Below are 22,064 nucleotides of genomic sequence, written 5' to 3'. Positions count from 1 at the left end.
GCTTTTATGAACAGGGACCTTCCTGCCTCACAGTGGACTGCTGTGGACTGTGTCAATGCCCAATTCACTTTTTCTAATGTCAGATCCAGTTTTCTTATGGAAAGAATAGGGACAGAGTAGGGTACTAGAGGCAAAAGAAAACTTTTGAAGAAGCCTCACAGTCTTCTCAAGAACACCTTGCCCTTTACTGGGCATCCAGTATCATGTATTTGCTGCTAGAAAAGCTGCTCTGCCCTCAAGGAAAATTCCAGCTTTTCTAGACCCGCCAGGAAGCAAGCCCAAATGACCAGTATTGTGCTGGCCTTGTTTGGACTCAGCCCCAACCCTTCCCTTATTTACTGCCACCTTATCACCTTTGTCCCATCCACTTACCTCCTCATCCCTTCCTGATCTCCCTTGGCCTTGCTTGCAAGCAAGGGGACTGTGCAGCAGATATCACAGGCAAGAGTAGTCTAGGAAGTTGCAGAACAAGAAATTACTGCCAATCCATATCACTTAGAGTAGCCACTAACACTCTGGTAGTAGTGCTTGTGCAGAGGTGCTCACCTGAAGTGCAGAGGAGGTGTTTGCAAGTCGATCTTGGCAGCTCAGGTGAGCCCACCCACATCAACAGAGGGGGAATACCCCTCTCCAGCACTATGTGTATTACCAAGGCTGACCTAGAAAATTACATATTGCTCCCAAACCACCCCTTTGAGAGCACATCCACATTAAGTGGAGATGGGAAAATCAGTATAGAAATCTGATCTTTTTTTCTGTCTGTAGTGAATTAATTAGGCTTAAATAAGAGAATTAGGAGTTTCCCAAACTGTATTCAAAGTACACAAAGTCATAATGCTCTTTGACTACTAGAATCAGGCTGAACTTCAGACAGTGCTGTACAGAAACTTCCACTGACTGCTATTCATTTGTTACTTATCTTCTCTCTCACTGACAAATCTGGGTGTAATTAGATTACTTGCTCTCCACTTACTCTGAAGTTAGCAAAGGTACAAAGAAAGACAATGTAGTTGTTTAATCGAGTTCATTTACCTGAGATAAGGAAACACAGAAAAAACCAAGGAACTTCACATAAATAAATTTCACCCTTTTTTCTTTTTTATTTATCCTTTATTTAGTAAAAGCACCCAAAGCTGCATTATATTAACAGAAGTAATAAAGCTTTCATATTTTATTCCTACCAGTGCATTTCCAAGTCCAGGTGAAATGCCAGAAATAAGTAATGCTGCCATACTTCGAACACAGGGTGTGTAGATCACAATGATACATGACTTACAAGTGAATCCCAATGGAATAAAATAAAAAGTTGTAGTTTATGTATGAAACCTGCAACTTAAGCAATTGAGGCCATTTCTATTACCACAAAGTACCATAAAAAACCAGTGGCTGTAGGATAACATACTTCATCATACTTTTTTGCATCACTTTATTGAATACTCCACGTTGGATGTAAAACTTATAGCTATAGTGTGTGTTTGCTACAATGCTACAATGAGAATGTGTACCACTTGTATTACAGAAAGGGGTCATGAAATGTATGGACCTGTCTGCATGTCTAACAAAATGAAACAGCAATACCATAAGACTGCACCACATGTGAATATTGTAAATGGTGAAGTCACAAAGTCATTCATTCAAAAATCCAAATATTTCAATGAAAAAAATGTATATAAAATGTAGTAAAACATAAATTATATTTAAAGGTCTGTACATGATTCATCCTGCAAATAGAAGCACAAAAACAGCACCTTGTACATTATTGCTTATTTTGGTCTTCTAAAGTTCAAAGATAATTTTTACTAAAATGGTGGGAAAAAAACATGGTTTCACACACAATCCAGCAGTAACTGTGGTAAATCAAGTAAGTCCATAACCCCGCACAAAACCCAACACTTTTACAATGTAGGAACACACGTGTGGAGCCTTTTTCTATACTTGATAACCAATTAAAGTTGGATTTATTAAGTTAGTGCACACCTATAATATCCCCTACAATATCCCCATTTTTGGTTAACAGTGTATTAAGGCTGATTGCTGTTGAAAATACACAGCAGAGAAGGAATACTTTCATCCACAAATGCAGTCAGATGATCTCATTTGGAAGCTTCTGTCAGTCATTCACCCAAAGTGATGAAAGAAAACCATCCTTTCTCCTCTCATGTTATTCCACAAGCTGTTGTGGATACTCTACCTCTATGTGAGTTCAAAATCATTTGGATAAATTCACGGTAGAAAGTTCCATCAAGGGCTATTTAACAGGAAAAAAAATCCACTTCTGTCTTGGGAAAAGCCTAAGCCACAAATTGCTGGAGGTCGGGGCAGTACCCTGGGAAATTTCTGCAAGGGAAATTGCCTTGCAGTCTGTCCCTTGGCAGGCATTATCGATGGTCTTTCAAGACATGCTACTGGGCTGGACAGACCCATGGTCTCACTCAGCACAGTCAATTTTATGTTCAGTTTTGCCCCTTTTCTTGTTATTGTGATACAAACACATTATTCTCAACTTAATTTTTCAGACTCAAAAAGCAAACAACAACCTTGTGATCATTACGTCGAAGAGATAAATACTACAAACTAAGCTGTCCATCACATCCAGGGCACTTCTTTATGCTTAGAGCAATTCTGAACCATAGTTGGATTCCTTTTTGTGTTATTGGTTTAAGCATAATTCACTAACATTACACTCATATATCATGATATACATGATGTGCAATGCTACTCTGCAATATGTTGCACAGCAACAGTACATATTTGAAAAGCAGCTTCTCTCAAAAACTTTAGAACAGTAAAAAAGATTAAACCCTGCAAGTCTATACCACCATATTTCAAAAATCTGCTGGTGCAATGGTAATTAAACCTGGTATGTCGTTACTGCTGCACTTTAAAATGGATGTTGCCTTTTTTTAGCTTTGTTTCTTTGAGTCAGATCAAAATCACTCTGTTAAGCCTAAGGATCTACTGTGTCCATGCATGGAAGCGATGCGGAATTCTCAGCAATGAGGCCAAATTCCTCAGGCTTCTAACTGAATTTCTGCTTCATCCATCTGAAGCGTGTCATTATCACCCAGCAATTCTGTTTCAGGCACAGAGCCCTCTTCTTCCTCCTCCTCCTGGACAGGGTTCTGGGCAATATCTTCCGTTCCATTGTGTGTGTCATCCGTGCCTTCTGAGAGCAGAGCAGCCCTGTCGGCCACCGACGCATTGGAAGGTGCTGTTGTTACGTAGCCTGTGCTGGTAGACCCACTCCCGCTGTGGTGGGAGCCTGGTTTGGGAATGATCTGGGGAGGTATTTGCTGAGGAGCCATTTGCATTGGAATCTGGACGGGATAAAAATTTGGCAAGTAAGCACCATAGGCGGGCATTGGCTGGTAACCATTGACTGGAATGTAGAGCTGAGGAGGTGGGACCATTGGTCTCATCTGGCCCTTCATTTGTATGAACTGAGGTTGAGGGAAGGCTGGAGTTTTCTGCTTTGGTCCGATGTATCTAGCATTGCTGACATTGCTAACAGGGCTTGTGCTGAGAGAACTTGTTTGTGTGGTGTTGCTTGCCCCAGAAGTTTGCGCTGAGCTGTTGTAATTAGAAAGGTTCCCCCACGTTCTTAGTCTGTTATGTATATCTTTAAATCTTGGTCTTCTGTTGGGAAATTCATTCCAACACTCCAACATCAAAGTGTACATCCACGTGGGGCAGTCATCGGGACATGGCAAGACTTGTCGGTTCCTGATCATCTCGATGACATCCTGGTTGGAGTAACCACAGTATGGCTGCAGGCCATAGCTGAAGACTTCCCACAATACAACTCCGTATGACCATATATCCGAATCAATAGAAAACTTGCCGTACATAATAGCCTCAGGGGACATCCACCGGATAGGAAGAAGGGAATTTCCCATCAGTTTGTAGTAATCCGCAGCATACACTTCTCTGAAAAGGCCCAAATCAGATATTTTCACATTCAGTTTATCGAACACCAGTATATTTCTAGTGGCCAAGTCCTTGTGGACAACATGGTGGCTAGAAAGATATTCCATTCCTGCAGCTATCTGAGTCACAATGTGAAAAAAGTCTGCTGGTTCCAGAGTGGATTTTACTGTTTTGTCATCATCAGTGCTGCCAACATCCGAGTGGGGAGATCTCATCACCAAGAACTCATGGAGATCACTGTGGGAACAATAACTGAATATCATACTTATAGGTTGTTCTTTTGTCACTATTCCAAGCAAACAAACTATGTTTGGGTGCTGTAATCGTGATCTCATCATTGCCTCATGTTTAAATTCTTCACGAAGAGCCAGTTCTGCTTTGTCCTTGAGTGTCTTAATGGCCACTGCTTGTGTCTGTTCACCTGGTGCTGTACCAAAGAGATGCCCCTTGTAGACTTTGCCAAACCTCTCCTCTCCCAGCTCCTCCATAAATCGCACAGTGGACAGATTAATTTCTTTAAGCTTAGCCTGAAATTAAGAAAAGACAGTCAGCAAAAAATCACAATGCTTTTTGAACAACAGGATGTCTTGTTAAGGAAACGAGATCTTCTGGTGGTTAGATCTCCAAATGGAAGATAAATTGGGCCAAAAGGACTTTTCTGGGTTTTTGTGTATTCATAATCAGTATATTAATTTCACAATTAACCTTGAAATGAGCTCACTATTATCAGAAGTATAAATTGAATTATACTGCAGGACAATTGTTTTTATAAAGGAGTGGCCATACTTCCTGCAAGCTAAATTAATATTGAGTTCAGAGTAAATCTGGCAACAATGACACCTATTAATTGCATCTGTACTTTCCCTGCAAACCAGCCCCAAGCTGCCCAGCAGAATTCTGTCATAAAAGCAAGGAGGCTGAGGAGGTGGCACTCTCAGAGTGAACTGAAACGTCCTTTCCAGCAGAAGAAGGAACAAAACCTCTCTCTTTCAGGTCTGCAGTACCAGATAATGTCCCTTCTTCTCTGTTGCACTACAGGAATGCCCCTGCCCATGGGCAGCAGTGTACAGTACCCCTGCTGTGGAACCTTGAATTATCTTCAATAAAGAGAAGAGTGGAAGTGGAGAAGAAAGGAGAAGGAATTTCTCTCTAGTAGTTGAAGGAAAAGGTTGCAAACCCAGGAGTAGAAAACCCCCAGAGCCTTCCTCCTGCATCTGGAAAGCAAGTGAATTTGTGATGGTGATGTAATGGATCTGTCCTGATCAGCAAGAGATGGAGAAGTCCCTGACCAAGTGAGGTGCAGCTGGCACGGCTTCACATACAGGGCACCACTGCATGAGGGAGCAGGGCAGGCTGTGAAGACATTTTAGCAGGTGATTTGGGAACAACCTCTGATTTTAGTATCCACCATCCTGTAGACTGGGCTGGCAAATTCCCTTTAAAAATTCAGATTAACACACAAAATCATTGCAATTAGTTACAATTGGTAATATTCATCAAATACTCTATAGTTTCCCAAACATTGCCAGCTTCCAAAGTAAGCATTGTTTATTCAAGCTTGCAACTTGTAAATGCTGTGATTAAAAATTCAGCGTTAGCTGTGAACAGGATTTTAATGCAGAGACCAGTTAGCTGACCCAGAAAATCCTGTGCAGGAGCTGACATATGTAGACATGACTTCAAAGCCATTTTCCTTTTAACATCTTTTGTGATACACAGCCTTGGGAACATGTTGCATGCCATCTCAGCTCTCAACTCACTTATGAATCAGAAGACCAGAGGTCTTGAGTTAAAGGATTAGAACAAAAAAACCCACTGTGCATCATGCTTTAAACAGGCAAACAGGCCACATCATCACCAGGAGCAAAAATTAGCTGCAGGATGAAGAATGGATCAGAAATAACCACTTTTCCAGTCACTCAGACAACAGGCAGAATGGAAATTGATGGGTAAGGACAAATGGCATTAAATACTGTGTACTGAAAGCTGTTGTCCAAGGTCAGGATTTCTAGATACACCTACAAAGTGCAAGACCTGGATTTCCCTGAAGCAGATGGCCTGCACCGTAGGAAAATTAGGTCCCCAACAACATGGCTCAATTTGAACACAGACAACCTGAGATGCTGAAAATCATGACACTTTGAAAATATGTGGGCCTGAGCAAACTGTAGGAAATACCTGTTTGTGTTGATTAATGAGAGGCATTTCCATGTCTTGGCTGGGAGATGCCATCAGCTGGCGGCGCTGTGGTGTAGCAGCAGATGCCTTCTGCTTGTTTCTGCACATACAGACCAGGAAGAAAAGGCAGGCTATCACCAGAGGAATGGCTATGCTGGGAACAAGGATATAGAGGATTCCCATTTTGCTGTTGTCACGCGGACCTGTCAAGCACAGAAATGCTCATTGTTTACAATAAGTATTTTTAAGCTATTTGATAGTAACACAAATTATTATTAATACTCTATTTTAAACCAAAATTAAACTATATCCTGAAAACACAAGCCACATTACCCTCTCCTTTTTCTTTGTAATTTTCCACTACATATTTCAAAAAAAGGTTGAATGGACATAGCAATTAACAGTATGAAGATAAACTAGGAGCCGCACATTTACAGTGTGGGCTGTAATAGCATGTGATTAATTTTAATTTATTTTTGAGATTTCCAGTAGAAAAAACTGCAGAACACAGACCAAGGTATCACTGCATTATCCTGTTCAGGGTATAAAACACAAGTGAGCAGTCTCTATCACAATATATAAGCCAGTGAACTCAATGTGACCCAGCACAACAATGAAGTCTGACTAACTCTCATAGATTCAGCCATTTCATCAACACTTGGCCAATTCTTTGCCTCTACTGGTGCCACTTCTGCCCAGAATAAAATAAGTTTCACTTCTCATTGGTAGAGATATTATTTGTTCTTTACTTAATAGAACTGCAGGGCTTTTATGTTAGAGTGAGACAGACATGAAAGAGCCATCAATACACTTAGCTCTGGAACCTTCCTAAAATACATTTTCACTTAATAGTTGGAGACTTTAGGAAAGCATAGTGATGTCAAAAATGTTCACTGGAGCTGCCTAGGATGTGTTCTGTAACCTGTGGTTTTGCTATTTGTGGCAACTGCTTTCACCACAACCACATCTCAGTGTTATCCTTAACCCATGGTACGTTCAATGTAGAAATTTATTATGAATGTCAAATCATGTTACTGCAAAAAAGTGAAGTAACTAAAAAATTTCGTATTAGTTCTGAGCAGTTTTAGAGATCCATGTAATCCACTTTTATGGCTTCCAAGACATATCTGTATCTTGCTTTAGGAAACAGGCTTTTCTTCCTAATGAAGCACAGAATTAACTGTCCTATCCAAAGACACTCATATTTGAAGACCATTACCAATGTGTCAAGTCTGTACCAGCACAGGGAAAATGGGCAGAACAGTTCTAACCTGTGTGAGCTGCACTTTTTATTTCTGTAAACAGTTGTGCTGTACAGAGCACTAGCAGAACTTCTCTGATAAGATCATCTGCTTTAAGTACTTTAAACTGCTCTTTCTGCACTTGAAATGGTTTCTTTCCAAGCAGGCATGGTGCTATATCTCCCTCTATAGGTTTTGAAAATCCTTGCTGCCTGAAAGGTGTCATACAGAGCAAGAGAATGTACCCTTGAGCAGCATGAGCAAACCAAACACATCTGATTTGCACTTGACAGGTCAAAATACAAACTGCAGCATCATCATTAATTGCTACCTCAGACTAAGCCTCCAGTATATAATAAAAAATTGTCACAATATCTCACAAACTTTGGTCTCCAGAAAACATTAAAAAATTACAATACTAAATGAAGTTGCTGCAGTATAACCCTCCTAAATGAATTGTGATTGTAATAACAAGGAACATTCAAAATTACATGGGATTAAGAACAGTAGTAGGGGAAAAAAGAAAGAGAATACATACTACAAGAAGGTATGTCACACAGTTCCATGCGTACGTTTTTATTCTTTGTAAAACACCAGGGACCATCCATTTGACCTCCAGGATTTCGACAATATGCATGTCCTCCACCTAGCTCTGGAAACTGTGTGCTTGTCAGATCATGGCTGTGGGGACTCTGTGAGTCCCAGAGCTGGCAAGTGTGGCCAGACTTGGTAACACTGACAGTCCCTCTGTAGTCAGCTCCAGAGCCGTTGTAGCACTGATGATCTAAAACACAGGGTTTGGGAAAATGTTAGAAAAATCAAAACAATCAAGGGACACCAAGACCAAAACAGCTGAAGTCCACAGAACATGTATGCAAACAATTGCTTAAATTTAGGTACCTCAAGATTTAATGAAAGCTGTTCATTCTGAAATTTCAGTTCTGTGTGTATCTGTGTGTATTTTTACACCCAGTTATTTCTAGATTCTCTCCTGGAATGTCTCAGCTCTATGATACACACATGAGTATTCACAATTCTGAACTCAAATTGAGACTGAGAAGCATGTACGCCCCTTTAGAACATGATAAGCTAAAGTAAATCAGAGATAAGAATTTCCCTTCAGGAAAAGTCCTCAGATGTCAAAAATGAAAACTTTTATTTCTCATAATCTCATCTTCTTCAGACTGCTCACTTGCTAAAGAAATCTAAAGTGCTAAAGTGCTGTATTTTTTTAATGCCTCATGCCTCATTTTCCTTATTCAGAAAGAAAGGATTCAGGATCTTCTTCTCTTTAGAAGCATCATTTTCATATCTGCTGGATCTATATAATTATTCTTTGTTTTGCTGCTATGCTCACTTCATACTTTTTGAGTGCTTGTCTTCTATATGCAACATCTGAGCTGAATCATGCATTTTCCTCAATGTTTGCAACATTAGCTTCTCCATTTTTCTGTTCTCCCCTCTCCAGCCCTCATGAATCCAGCCCTCTCAAACCCCACAAATACTCAGTTGCAGCTGTTCCATCAGGGGCAGCACCACTGGCTCTGAGAATCACAGACAACTTTCACCAGACATTTTATTTGTTTTGTTGTTATGCCTTTAGCTTGGTATTTCTTTCCTGTCTGATTTGTCTCTGCTATTGTATTCTTGGTTACTTCTGCTTCTCAACTACATTACATTAATTACATAAAAGCACAGAGTTAGTCTTTCACGTCCATCATTATGCCATAGTTCCTGCTCCTAACTGTGGATTCAGACAATGGATAGTCAGGATAATCTTATCACACTTTGAACTTTAAACACCTTTGGTCTCTTCGAGCTTTCTTATTGAACAATGTAGGGGGGGTTGTGATTAATTTTTATGAAATGGAGTAGTCAGAAACACTGTCTGCATATAATTAGTGACAACAAAACAGCCCTTCTACTTATGGATGTAAATATAAATTCACGGAAGCAAGATCAATGTTTTCACCCATCCCATGTGGGTAAAGAAAGAAAATTCCACCCCATATTTAATTTACAGGATTAATAATCTTGTGTGTTTCCATATAGAAAGAAAGAACACTAGGTGGTTTGTTTCCTGACAGATCTTCTAGGGAAGCTTCAACAAACTATGTGAAGTTTACCAACAGGTAAACAAAACTCTTTAATAGCTGTGTGGGGAGGCTCACCCAAAAAGGCAAGGACTGAGCCACAGGTGGAGGCAACAGCTGCAAGTCTGCATCAAATCAGCCTGGTGAAAATTTTATAGCTCAGGGTGGTCAATATAACACACTCTGGTACAAGCAGTATCCTTTAGGCTTCCTATCATCCTAATTATACCTTGCAACAGTGCAAGATTAGGTTCAGCATTAACAAGATAAAAACGAGTAGTTCAGCGCTTTCTTTGCAAAAAGACTGGCTGATAAAGTATTGTCCCTCAGAGTCAATAAGCAACAAGCTGTACTTTCTGCCAGTGATGAAACACCCCGGCTTACATCGGCTCAGCCTCTCCACAGGGATCCCAATTCTTATGCAGTTGGCAGCCTCCAAGGTGTCTGGGCGCGGGAGGTCCTCACACTTGGGCAGCTGCAGCTGCATCAGGATGAGGGGGTTTGACCTAGCAATGTTGTACTCCTGCCGACAGAGATCATTCTCCAGAACTTCGCACTCGTCCCGGCACAGCTCCCGCGGCTTGGGCGTCCGGGAGCGCTCGTCACACAGGGGGAACACGAAGTGGCAGAAGGAGGGGATGGCGAACTGCGAGCACTGGTCAGACAAATGCGTTGAAGTGCCGATCATGGTGAAGGCAGCTGCAGGGGAACAAAAGCATTGATAAGCATTGCTTCACAGCACGAGAGAAAACTTCACTTTCGTGTCGTTTGCCTCTAACACCTTCATTCTTTCCTTGGGGGAGTGAAAGCCTACTGTGCAACAGGTAAGTGAGGTGATTTCTGCTGTAAAGGAGCGCTGACAAATGCAGGAAGAAAACACAGCATTTCAGTGTCCCTCTGACATCTGCACAGAGCTTGTAGGCCTTGCTCCCCAGTAATTAACCCATGTGATCACCATTGCTCAGACTACAGGCAACAGGCTAATTTTAACTTGAAAGGATCGAGATACACCTGCTAGGATACTGGTATGTGTTTCCGAAGTTCCTAATTACATAAAATCTGAGCAAGGATAACCTAACTTCTTACTCCTCTAGACATTTTCATAAATAAGTAAGTCTTTTTCAAGTCTTGTCAGGCCAAAGGAAGTGTATCATTGATATCTAGGGATCCATGGCTTATAACAGACATGAGAAGTGTAACAGGAATCAGCTTTGGGGAAAATTAACGTAATCAGTCTCAGCATGCTGATCACATTAAGATGAATGTCATAATGAGTTAGGAATGTAATTCTCCCCTTCAGCTCTCAGCACCTACACACTAACATTTAGCTCTAAGTCTTCTTGCACATTGCAAAGGGAAGACAAATGTGTATGTGCGTCATGTGTCTGGTGCTGAATCAACCTTTAAAAGTAGGAACACTCACTCCCCCACTAAAGAACCATTTATGAGTGAGAATTGCTAGACTGCATGTTCCACCAACTCACACTGCAAAAAAAGAGGAAATGTCATTCAGCAGTCTATTTACAACTTACAAATAAATTCTTTCTCTCTTGTCCAGTTCTCTCCTTTCAATCATCTATTTCCTGTGGACACATGGTACCATGTCTCTCAGGGAGTCTCTTCCTGAGCACCAAACATGCAACAAGGAGCTGCAAATCTAGCCTTTTAGACTGTTTACACCTTTGCTTATTTTAATTCAGAAATATTAATGCATGAATATAACCATTTATCAGTCATGCTGGGAACACTGCATGCAAGCAGACCATCAGGCTCAAAAGAACATTTTAACATATGCTTAGTCCCAAAGACTAAAAGGGAAAAAAAATTATACTAAAGGACTGAAGGAGTAGTCACTGTTAGTTGTTTGAAACTCCACACTAAGTTTTGTGAAGGCACTGCAATACAGAATTTAGATCATTATGAGAGAAGAGTGCACAACTTACAATGATATCTTTATTTTGATAGAAGGTGCAGAAACCAGCAGTACTGTGTGGTGGCATCTAAGGAGTTTATATTTTACTATTTAACAGATGTTAAACTGTTTAAACAGCACAGCAGAGACCTAGCCAGCCAAGAACATATACATGGGTCAGGCATCAGGTCTGTGCACTATTCACTGTTGGCCTTCCAGTCTTCCAAGCCACATCTAAAGCTTTTGTCCAGAAATTCCATTATTTTTTTAACCAAAGGTTGTTATTCCTACCCAATCACATGGCCAGGACCAAACAGCACAAGAGGCCATGGAGTCAAAAAATATGTGTTTCTCACAACAGCACAGAAGGGAAAATGAAAAAGCAAAATGAAAATTCCCCATAAATGTAACCTTCCTAAATGCTCCTGGTGTTGGACAGTAGGTGTCCTCACTTCCCATGCACACTGGAACACACACTTACTATCAAAAATTGCATTTAGGAAGTATAAGCAAAACTATCAGCAAAACTTAAGCAACAATCATTCAAATGTTGTTTTTCCTTTACCTAACAATCTACTGCAATTTCAAACATACCTTCTCATTTGGGTATAGAGCACCTGGTTTTTATATATAATATGACTTACAAGCACCAATAATGCTATGAAATCCTCACTGTACTTTTGCATAAGATGTATGACGTTCAAAAGTACATAGTCTGAAAATGCTATGTTTTTAAGACTGTCATTACTTCCTAGCTAGACACTGGGCAGCTCTATATGTGGTATATATGGTTCTTAATGTCCTCCTGAAAGAGAACACTTCCATCGGAATTCTCCACAACTGCAGAACAGAGAGTTCTAGCACCCTAGCCTTGGAAATCTTATTTATAATTGGTAGTATGAGGAAACCAGCCACCAGGTCATCAGTGCCCATATCCCAGAAACAAGTACAACTAAATCAATAAACATTTTCTGGATAATACCACAGGTTTTTTTGTTGTTTGGTTTGGTTGTGAAAGAACATGATGAACCTAATTTGCAGAATTACAGATTTAATCATTTCAGATAATTGAACATTTCCATATTGCTGAAAAACATCCAAACAGGACAGAGAGTAGCTGGCAAAAAAAAAAATTAGGTATTAATTAATGACATAATGTTAAAGAGGCTGGAATTATAACAGAACACAGGAGAAGGGTGAGAGGAGAATGTGTTGTAACAGTGTAAGTAAGTAAAGGTCAACACCTGGATCTTGCCAGTATCAAAATCTGATCACCATTGCAAGAACAGGAAAAAAAATGCACCTGGATTTCTGGCTTAACAATGAGTCTTTAAGGTAATATCTTTAGGGAGTTAGAGCTGACAAGTGAAGTTAAACTCTTTTTGGCAATTAGTTATGCTGAAGTTGGAGAATCCATTAGTGAGCCGTATCTGGCCAGATGCAAATCAGCCCCTGCTGAACTGAGTTAATTTGTTAAATATTATGACAAACAGTTTGCTCTATTCAAAGGGCTCATTTTGCTTGCTCTACTTCGTGTACATCAGAGTCACAGCTGCTAATACCAGCTAACTGAGACCCAGTGAGGAAAACCCCTGTTGATGTACAGCCCATTTAAAGTCATTAAGGTTTTGGATGCATGTTTGCAACTCTGTACAAAACTATGCTTAGAGAAAGATTAAGCATAGGCAGAGCATAGCTCTTTTTTTATATAAATCTATATGAATTCCAGTCTCTGCACAATTACACAAAAAGGAAAGAAGCCCAAGGGAGAGGCCACCATATACTACTACAAAATAGAAAAGATCAGTACTTTTTGACTATATACAAATCCATTTTAAGAACTCAAAAATCTTCTATTTGAATCCATCATGCAAAAAGGCTCCAGTATAAACTAGAAGCTGTTAAAAATTCAGTACTCTGACATTTTACTTAAGAATATGGAAGAAGCCTTACACATTAGCACAGATACTCATTTTCCTTGCTTCAAATTTCACTAACTGTTCATGTGGAAATCAGGCTCACACCCTCTAAACCATAATATAAGGATGTGTTCATCATTGGCTGACCAAAGTAGAAGGATGATAGCACTGTGTTTACCTGAATTGGATACTTTTATGAATGCTTCCTTCTGTCTGCTAAAGAGACATGCAAGCTTACCAGTAATTCGGTTTTCAATTTCCCCTTGCATCTGGAGGGAGTCCACATAAATGGTTCTGTTTCCAATGATTCGTGCACACGCAATTCCCCTATATGGCTGACAGAACCCATCTTCATGGTAATCTTCTCTGCAAAAGACATGTTAGGATTTTATATGCAGATGTCTCTCTGCTGCCAACGGATTTTTACAAAATGTATTCTTATGAAAGTGGAAAAACTCAAAAGAACATAAATCTGAAATTGTCCCATTCCCAAAGTGTAGCTTTTCCCTCCAATTCTCTCTCACCTTAAAAGTATTAATGAGGGACCCTGTATACAGCTCATTAAAGAAAGAAGAAAACAAAACCCAACATTAGTTTTAAAATAATAAGCTAATAATAATGGAATTTGACAGATGAATCTATTAAAAAGCCTTTAGACTGAGACAGCAACACAGATCTAGTTACATGTCCCCATGCATTTTTGGCATACAGCTGCAGCCCATAAAATTAGGCAGTTTGTTCTCTTCTCCCACTTCCCTCTCCCGCTATCCATTTCCTCATAGCTCTTCATCCAGTGATAGCAAAAGAGATCTTGCCAAGTTTGAATTAAAACATGGAATAAGAGTAATCAAGGCTATAACCTCTTTTCCTCTTCTCTCCAGTGAAAGCCACTGCCAAATTTCTCTTTCAACATATGTTTCAGTATTGTTTTCAACTCAATGAAGCTTTGGCCCTTTCACTCCCTTGCATCAACATAAGTATTTTGGCACAAAAGCCTTAGCCTAAAGGCTCAGTGGTTCAACACTTCATCCCCAAAGCCCCTGTAAATAATACAGAGCTGATCTGCAGATCATAACTGTCAGAGCATTGAAAAGGGACTTCAGAGTGAGAGCATTCTCAGAGTAAATATCCAATATGCCATGTGTTTCCTCCGGCATGGCACTGCCTCAGTGTAGGATTCACTAACCTGATGGATTCATTTCATGCCATTTACTGCATGATAACCAAAAATAAGTAAAATCATGACCTAAAAAATGTGTCTTTAGAGTAGGAAATCTAAACACTTAGTTATCTTTTGTAACTAAATGGTCCAAAAGTTGAGGTACCTCTCCAACACCAGCAACATTTGAAGTGTTACTTCAATGTTCCTCTCTGCACTTTGTACTTTATTATCTTCAGATACTACCACCTATTCTGGTCACCCATGTTCCCAATTCTCTAAAATACCTCCACCCTTCCTTCAAGTAGCACATATCAGGACAAAACTGTGAGTGACTATGTGTAAAACTTTAGGTGAGAAAAATCAGCATGAAAACCTTCTGCCTGATAGCAGCTAGCCAACATTACCTGTGCCTTCTGCAGCCCCTGACACTGGTACCTTACTCTGTCTTAGCAATCTTCTCATTTTTCCTCTGCTGTGTCTTCCTGATACAGCCCACTTCTTCAGGGACATGTTATCAATATTTCTTAACCTCTGACAGTGGAAAGTTTGGCAGAACTGTCTGTACAGGTAGCCAAAAGCTGGAACCACCAATCACCACCTGAGCTGCATCTCTTCTTTGCCCCCAAGAAAGACAGTGACTTAACAGGACTCTTGATAAGTAATGGATATAAAGTGTATCATGCAGTTGTTATCCAGATGTGGCCTTTATTTCCTATCACAGTACTATTGTTAAATATTCATAAAGCAACATTTTGTCTACAAACTTTGAAACAAGTTCTCCTTCCTCAAAGATATGTAAGTTTTTGATTAGGGTGGATGAAGCAAAAGAGGAGTCATAGGATCAACTACTCCCTACAGTGACATTCTTTCATTCTTACAAAAAAAAACCCTGTGATTTTGCAACAATTGCATCATTCCTGAAGGGACAAAAATATCAAAGCATGTTGTCTGTGCCCGTTTTATGATCCTTGACCACCTCAGTAGGAAGTCAGCAATTCCCAAAAGGAGCTGAATGGATATGAAACCTCTATTTGACCTCTTTCTTAAGAGTAAATTCATACCCCTATCCTGCAGAACAAGGTCTGCAATGTATCTTACTGAAACTGTATCTCACACTTCAGGCCTCAGTTCAGGGCTCTCTTGTCAGTACCAAAAAGGGGGGAAAGAAGCACACTCCAAACACCATGGGTTTGGTGACAAAATCAGTGTGATGTCTTACTTAGCTCCGTTTATTTATTTCTGTCAAGAACTTTTAAACAGAGCTTAGATACTACAAATACACACATATGCTCCCCTCTCCCATGTTATAGTCAACTGCTGATTATACTAAACTAGATATGACCATTACTGTGGACACAAGCAAAAGTAAACAGTAATCTGATGTCAGTTACTCTGACAGAAGTGCAGCTGTTATTCTACACGCATCTTTGTCAGGTCAGGAAACTCACTGAATGCTGTTTGACTAGTACTAGTACTGAGAGAATGAAATTACATTAGTCTTCTTAGGAAAAAAACTGATTTCAGCTGCAGAAGTGGCAGCAGTAAGAGTCTCCTTATAGATTACTCTATCCTTCAGCTACATGTACCCTTGGGATATGACAAAAAATTTGCAGAAAAAAGCAACCTGGGGAGAGTCTGATAAAACATCATAGGAGTGGTATAATGCTCAGTTTGAACAGGAGCCCTTGGAACAATGTGTGGCTTTGAATCATGCTCCAAACCATGTGCCAGCAATTCAGTTGCTGATCAGTGCAATAATTAAAAGCTGCTGAAAATAGGCAGAAATATTGACTCTTTAATTTCCTGCTGCTTTAGCTATAATGTCTGTTCTGATCAAGAACCCTGGTGAAAGTGGAAATCTGACTCCACAATAGCAACCCAGAAGAGTTCAATTTGTTCCACTTGCAGAAATCTTACAAGCTATGCACCACAGGTAATTTGTCACCTTTGTTCATGATTTTCTTCAATTTTTTTAATTTTTTTTTTTTTTTTTTTTTTTTTTTTTTTTTTTTTTAGTTTAGAAAATAGAGCCAGGCACATGCTAAGTGTTAGTCTTTTTTGCACCTTTGCTGGAAACTGAATCAAAGAGTGTACCTGGAAACTGAATTTTCTCAGCACTCAGTTAGAACGCAGGTAAGGTATTCTCTTACTGAGTCAAGTCTCCTCCCAGCTACTCATCCTATGTTTGACCAGAGTTTGGATTTAAAAATAAAATTGTAAAGAATATGACTAAACAGGCCTTCTATGCCATAGTTCAGAGTCAGTGTAATCAGTTACCAGTCCCACAAGGTGATCTTCTGTCAGAACAATTCAGTTAAGAACTAGGCTTTCTAATCAAAAGCAAAAGAATAAGAACCTACTGCCTCTGTCACACATAAATAAAACCAAAATATCGATACTATTTTTATGTACAACATGGAATTGGTACCAGGTCTGGAAACATCCTGATGAGCCAACCGTCGATAAGCATTTACAAGTTCCTTATCACACATGCACTGCAACACCTCATAAAATACAGACTGCCTTCAAGTTTATGGGCAGAAGTCCATATGAAATTGAGAATTAACCAAGCAAGCAGTGTAGAAAAAAGATGCACATTCAATCATGCAGTGCTACTCCTCCCACTGCTACAAATCATTACTTCCAAGAACATCTGGCTCTATAAAAGAAGAACTGGAAGAACCAGTGCCTCTGAAGAGGAATAAAATCTACCATGATGAATAGAAAACTCTAGATGGAGGTCATGCAACTCTTCCATAAGATGGCTATCTGCCCTACAAATACATAAAAAGATTTCTAGAGGTTCTAGAAAAAACATAGTGGACATCACTACCCCCACCCTCTCATTAAGCATTACTTTAATTTCATATGTGACACAGAAAGGACACCAAAGCACTACAGAAGAAAACACACTGGCAACAAAGATGCTTTTCTTCGTGGAAAATTTGAAAGTGGAAAGAACCTGTCTCAGCACAATACATTATTTGCTATTTGTGTGACACCACCTATTGTTTGCAACTGTCGCAGCTGAACAGACCGGAGGGGATATGAAACAAAAAAGTCAAACAAAGTAAAAACAAAGCAACCATGGAAACTCTGTTTAACACTGAAATCACCTTCTGAAGCACCTAAATCTGATGAGCATTTTCAGTATGCATTCAGTGCCCATGAAAGCACAGTAAAAGCAGGCCTTGTGGTTTTTCTCAGAAACAGAAAAAACATGAAGCTCTAACAGTTTTTAGCAAGGATTCACAGAAGGAATTATGAAAGCAGAACTGAGGAGTACCAGATAATCATTTGCTAGTGAGACACCTTTATTCTGATTGCATACCACAAGTTTTACTTACAAAGACAGCAGAAACTTCTAAGTTAAAACTATTTTCCTGAAAATAGAAGAGATAAAACACTGTGCACCGGCCATAGAAATAAACACAGAAATTCTCCAGAAAGCTCAGAAAGAATAAGTTTTTCAATTGAATACATTGAAAAAAACCCGATTTAATAATACCCTACTAATACCCTAGCAGTTATATGGACAGACATAATCTCAACCTACACTTTACCAAAGTAAACAACATAAACCAGTTCATAGACTACAGCAGGATATTCCAAAGGTTAGCTTTTAAAAGGTAGTAGAAACTTTGTTAGAGAAGTTTCCCACAAGCAAACTCAATGCAATTAAAATTTCCCATAAATTTCCCAAATAAATAAACCTGAAGCTTTGACCCTCTTCCATGTTGTCCAGGGATTAAGCAGCTTTTAATCAAGAACTGTTAAATACTGAGAATGCTAGACCTCCACCTAATGTTCCATTACAAGCAGAATGGCAAAGCAAGAACAAGTGCACAGAAAACCACAGACTGATAGATAAAGGAAAGGACAAATTATTTATATCAGCCTATTTGCTATTCTTAGAGAAATACAATAGTTGGTGTACAGTTGCTGGGATGTCTCAGGATTTTTGATAGTTACAACTTGATAACTAATGTCAGAAGCTGTGTAAAAATAATGATAATGATGGACATTAAGATCAGAGGGAAAAGGACAGGCATCATATTTCAGATTATAAGTGTGTGGCTACTTCATAAATATAAACCACAGAAATTAAATTACCTGCAATACTAAAAAGAATAAAGGAATAAAGGGTCTACATAATCAAAGAGAAGCAAATCTCTCTGACTGGGAAGGGCATTATAGAGGGCTGCAGTAAAAAAGACATACACACACATACATTTATTCATGGTTTCTTTATACTTAATCTCAAAATCAGGACATCTTATAATGTTGCACTACAATCCTCGTAATATGTTACCCTTACTCTTGACATATATCATATCTTAATGCTAGGAAGCAAAGTCTATTCACAAGAGGATCACTTTTCAATGGTTAGAATTATTTGACACCCCAAATATCCCCTCGCTCAACAGGCCACAGATGAGATCTGAGAGAAAAGAAACATACTACCTTTGTCACATGCCATTATCCCATCTATAAGATTTGCCTCCAGTCAAAAACATAGTGGATATATATTTATGTTACCACAGAGAAATACTTGGTACCTTCTGGCCTGGTTTGTATATTCGCCTTCAGAGAAAACATCAAATATAACACTCAATTTATTGTTTCACCATGAAGAAAATTTGTCAAGAAATGCCATCTTTAATTTAAATTGCTTGTCCTCATAGGCCACTATTGGGCACAGATCATCAATGGGAGTTTTACTACTGACATTCAAGCCAACACAATTGGCATATAAATATTTGATGGAGGAAAAAAAACCACAGTTTTTTTTAAAAGTATGGTTTGAACTATTACTATCCATTGAAGGGCTGGGCTAATGTCAGGTGCTTCTGACATCACCCATAACACAGGGCAGAAATTCAGTAACACACACAAGTAGGTTTTTGGTTTTAGTGTCGTTTTGAAAGCCCAGGTGTACAGGAAAACCTCAAAAAAACCCCAAACTCACAAACCATAAAACACCAAAAACTCCACACGTGCATATTTGTGCCTTTCCTGTTGGAGCCAAGAAGCTAATGGCTGGCAGGGATAACCTGACTGCTGCATCAGGCCCTTGCCTGAATGGAGGCTACCCTGCACCCACACCATGGGAGAAGGCTTCCTGCCCTACCTGCATCCATCCTCTGAACAAACAGTTTCATCCCCTGACCAAAGGTTTCTGCAAATAACCCACCTTTCTGGCACTTAAAATCATTGTTTGCATGTCTTCACCTGTGCCTAAAGATCAGCGCTCCTGGGATTTCGGGAAATCCATACTGATGTACTTAACTCTTCAAAGAGAGACTTAGAACACTTAATACTTAGAATACAGTAAGACTTTTCCTTTGCACTAAAGGAATGTAAGAAATACTATCAGAAAAGAAGGGGAGTCTAGTGTTAAAAAACAAAAAACTAATGGGCAGGGGAATTTGTGTAAATAGTCATAGCTCAGTTGAAGTTAATGGGCCTATGACAATTTACACTCACAATGGATATGGCCCGTGACTTCTGCTACCAGATGCTTATTGAGTGTAACAACAGACCCAAAAAGCAAGATTCCCTTACATTTAGCACACAAAAGGATAAGTATTTCCTGCTTTTATCTGAAAAGTAGTACATCACAGAATACCTTAAAGAATTTACTGAAAGTTCCAATTACGGAACAGAACAATTGTGTTGCATTTGATTTGAATATTTATCTGCTAGTTACTAAAAAAATACAGGGTGAACTGAAACTCCATATTCAACGCCTAAGATCAGTCAAAAATAACAGCTGATCTTTATTCTACTGGTTCTATTAGATCATGGATTTGTTCACATGAATAACAGGACCTGAGAGAGCATTTTAAGCCAGCTAATGGATAAAGCAACTAATTGAAATATCATTAGTAAAAACACACCTACAAATGGACCTAATGTTTGTTACAAACTAAAGAGAAGACTTTTGCTTGTCAAAGAGCAACTCAAACTTTAAAACACCCTAATATGTAGACTATTGAAAATATTGCCAAAATGGATTATGAAATCAGTATTTTTAAATGCTCCAAGGTCTGTCTCTAAAACATAGTCAAAATAAAGTTTTAAACTTATAATCTAATGTTACTGTGGAAGGAGATTTCTTTTACTGCTAAATATTTAAAACCACTTAAAAACAAGAAAGGGAGAGAATATCAATAGGGTTTAATCATAGGCCTTCACTGACTTATGACCCAAATTGGCTCCTCAGTAGACATTGTCTTAAGAGGGTGTCAGAACTCTTAGCTGAGCTGTGTCCTTGATAAAATATACTACAATCAATTATTAAAGTGGATAAAACCAAAGGAAATTTGTGTTGCCTTCCTTTCTCTCACACACTCACCCAGCATTGCTCCTATAACATGAAAAACAGCCTTCACCGGCAAATATATACAAGAGAAAGGAGCACATAAAACTGCAACAGGTTGCTCATTAGATAACCACTGCATGGTTTCTTGGTATTCAGGTATTTACTATTATTTATTATTATTTCAGTTATATTCAGGTATTTATTATTGCTTTGCATCTTTAGGAAAGTTTTCAGTGTACCAAAAAATTCCAAGTTCAGCACATGCAAAAGTATAGACAGATGGCAGGATTGCTTTTACTACATTAAGCTGGGTAAAACAGTCGAGGAAGCAAAACTAAACAGGGACATCAATGTTCTGAATTTCTGTAAGAAACAGAGGGCTGTCCCTAGCTGTATAACCAACCCAAATCCTCTTGCTTAACACATGTAACTTCAAACAGATGATCTAATATTCTGCCAACAACATTCTAACTTCTGCCTACAAACTCTCTCTTTCAGTTTACTCAAAGGGCATTTTTATAAATTCTCCCTCTGCTTTCATAGGTGTTAGCACACTGGAATGAAATCTTGAAATCACATGAGTCAGCTGGCAATCCAGGGAAGGCTGCAGATCTGTTTTGCTGAGTGTCAGACACTTTTAACAGAAACATTTCTGTTATAACCACAGTTAGTGAAAATTTGAAAAGAAAAACCTTCAAAAAACTAATTTCAACACATGGGAACATGAACCTGGCCATGCAGCATTCCAGCTTCTCACTCACCAAAGAAGCCATTATGAGCCTTCTTCTCCACCCCTTTTTTCAAGGCATGTTATCCCCCTCAGCATGTTATGACTATCTAATAAATTGTCTTTCTCTGACATATCCAAGGAAAGTGAGCAGAGCCAACAGACCCTCTCTGAAGAGCCTCTAACAAGCAGCTCCCTCTTCCCTCTGCTGACAGAGGAAAGCAAAACTCTTAGCTGTTATCCATCCTCATCCTGCCATCCCACCCTGAGTGAGTGACTACGCACAGGCCAGCTCCAAAAGGGTTTAGAATAGTCCACCAGCTGAAAACATCGTTAAAACTGCAGCTATACCAGGCAGAAGCAGGGCTGGCAGGGGCCATCCTGGGCAGCTTAGCCAGGGTTCCAGCCATGGGGATGCTCGTGCCCTGGAGTCAGTGCAGGCTGCTCCACCTGGGTGGATGCACCTCAGCAAAAGAGGGGTGGGACTGGGGGACAGAGCTTAGAGATCTGTCAGCTACCAGGGAAGATGGGAAAGCCATGCAGGAGGAGGAGAAAAGAACTCTGGTATCCACGGAGCTGA

At 39.5% G+C, this 22,064-nt stretch overlaps 1 protein-coding gene across 1 annotated transcript in view; it reads right to left on the bottom strand.

Annotated features, from left to right (window-relative positions):
• Window positions 1-1,087: 1,087 nt before the first annotated feature.
• ROR2 (receptor tyrosine kinase like orphan receptor 2) overlaps window positions 1,088-22,064 on the bottom strand; it is a 141,673-nt gene continuing 120,696 nt past the window's right edge. Inside the window, exons 5-9 of the mRNA XM_056514675.1 lie at window positions 13,509-13,636; window positions 9,824-10,138; window positions 7,885-8,130; window positions 6,106-6,308; window positions 1,088-4,454 (exon numbers count right to left, since the gene is read on the bottom strand). Of these exons, the coding sequence (XP_056370650.1) occupies window positions 3,012-4,454; window positions 6,106-6,308; window positions 7,885-8,130; window positions 9,824-10,138; window positions 13,509-13,636 (2,335 nt within the window). The 3' untranslated portion in view covers window positions 1,088-3,011. The remainder of the gene's footprint in view (window positions 4,455-6,105; window positions 6,309-7,884; window positions 8,131-9,823; window positions 10,139-13,508; window positions 13,637-22,064) is intronic.

This window comes from Oenanthe melanoleuca, chromosome Z (assembly GCF_029582105.1).
Source record: "Oenanthe melanoleuca isolate GR-GAL-2019-014 chromosome Z, OMel1.0, whole genome shotgun sequence".
In the NCBI taxonomy this organism is placed as follows: domain Eukaryota; kingdom Metazoa; phylum Chordata; class Aves; order Passeriformes; family Muscicapidae; genus Oenanthe; species Oenanthe melanoleuca.
The sequence above is the reverse complement of the archived record's forward strand: the minus strand, read 5'-3'. Positions and strand labels throughout refer to the sequence as shown.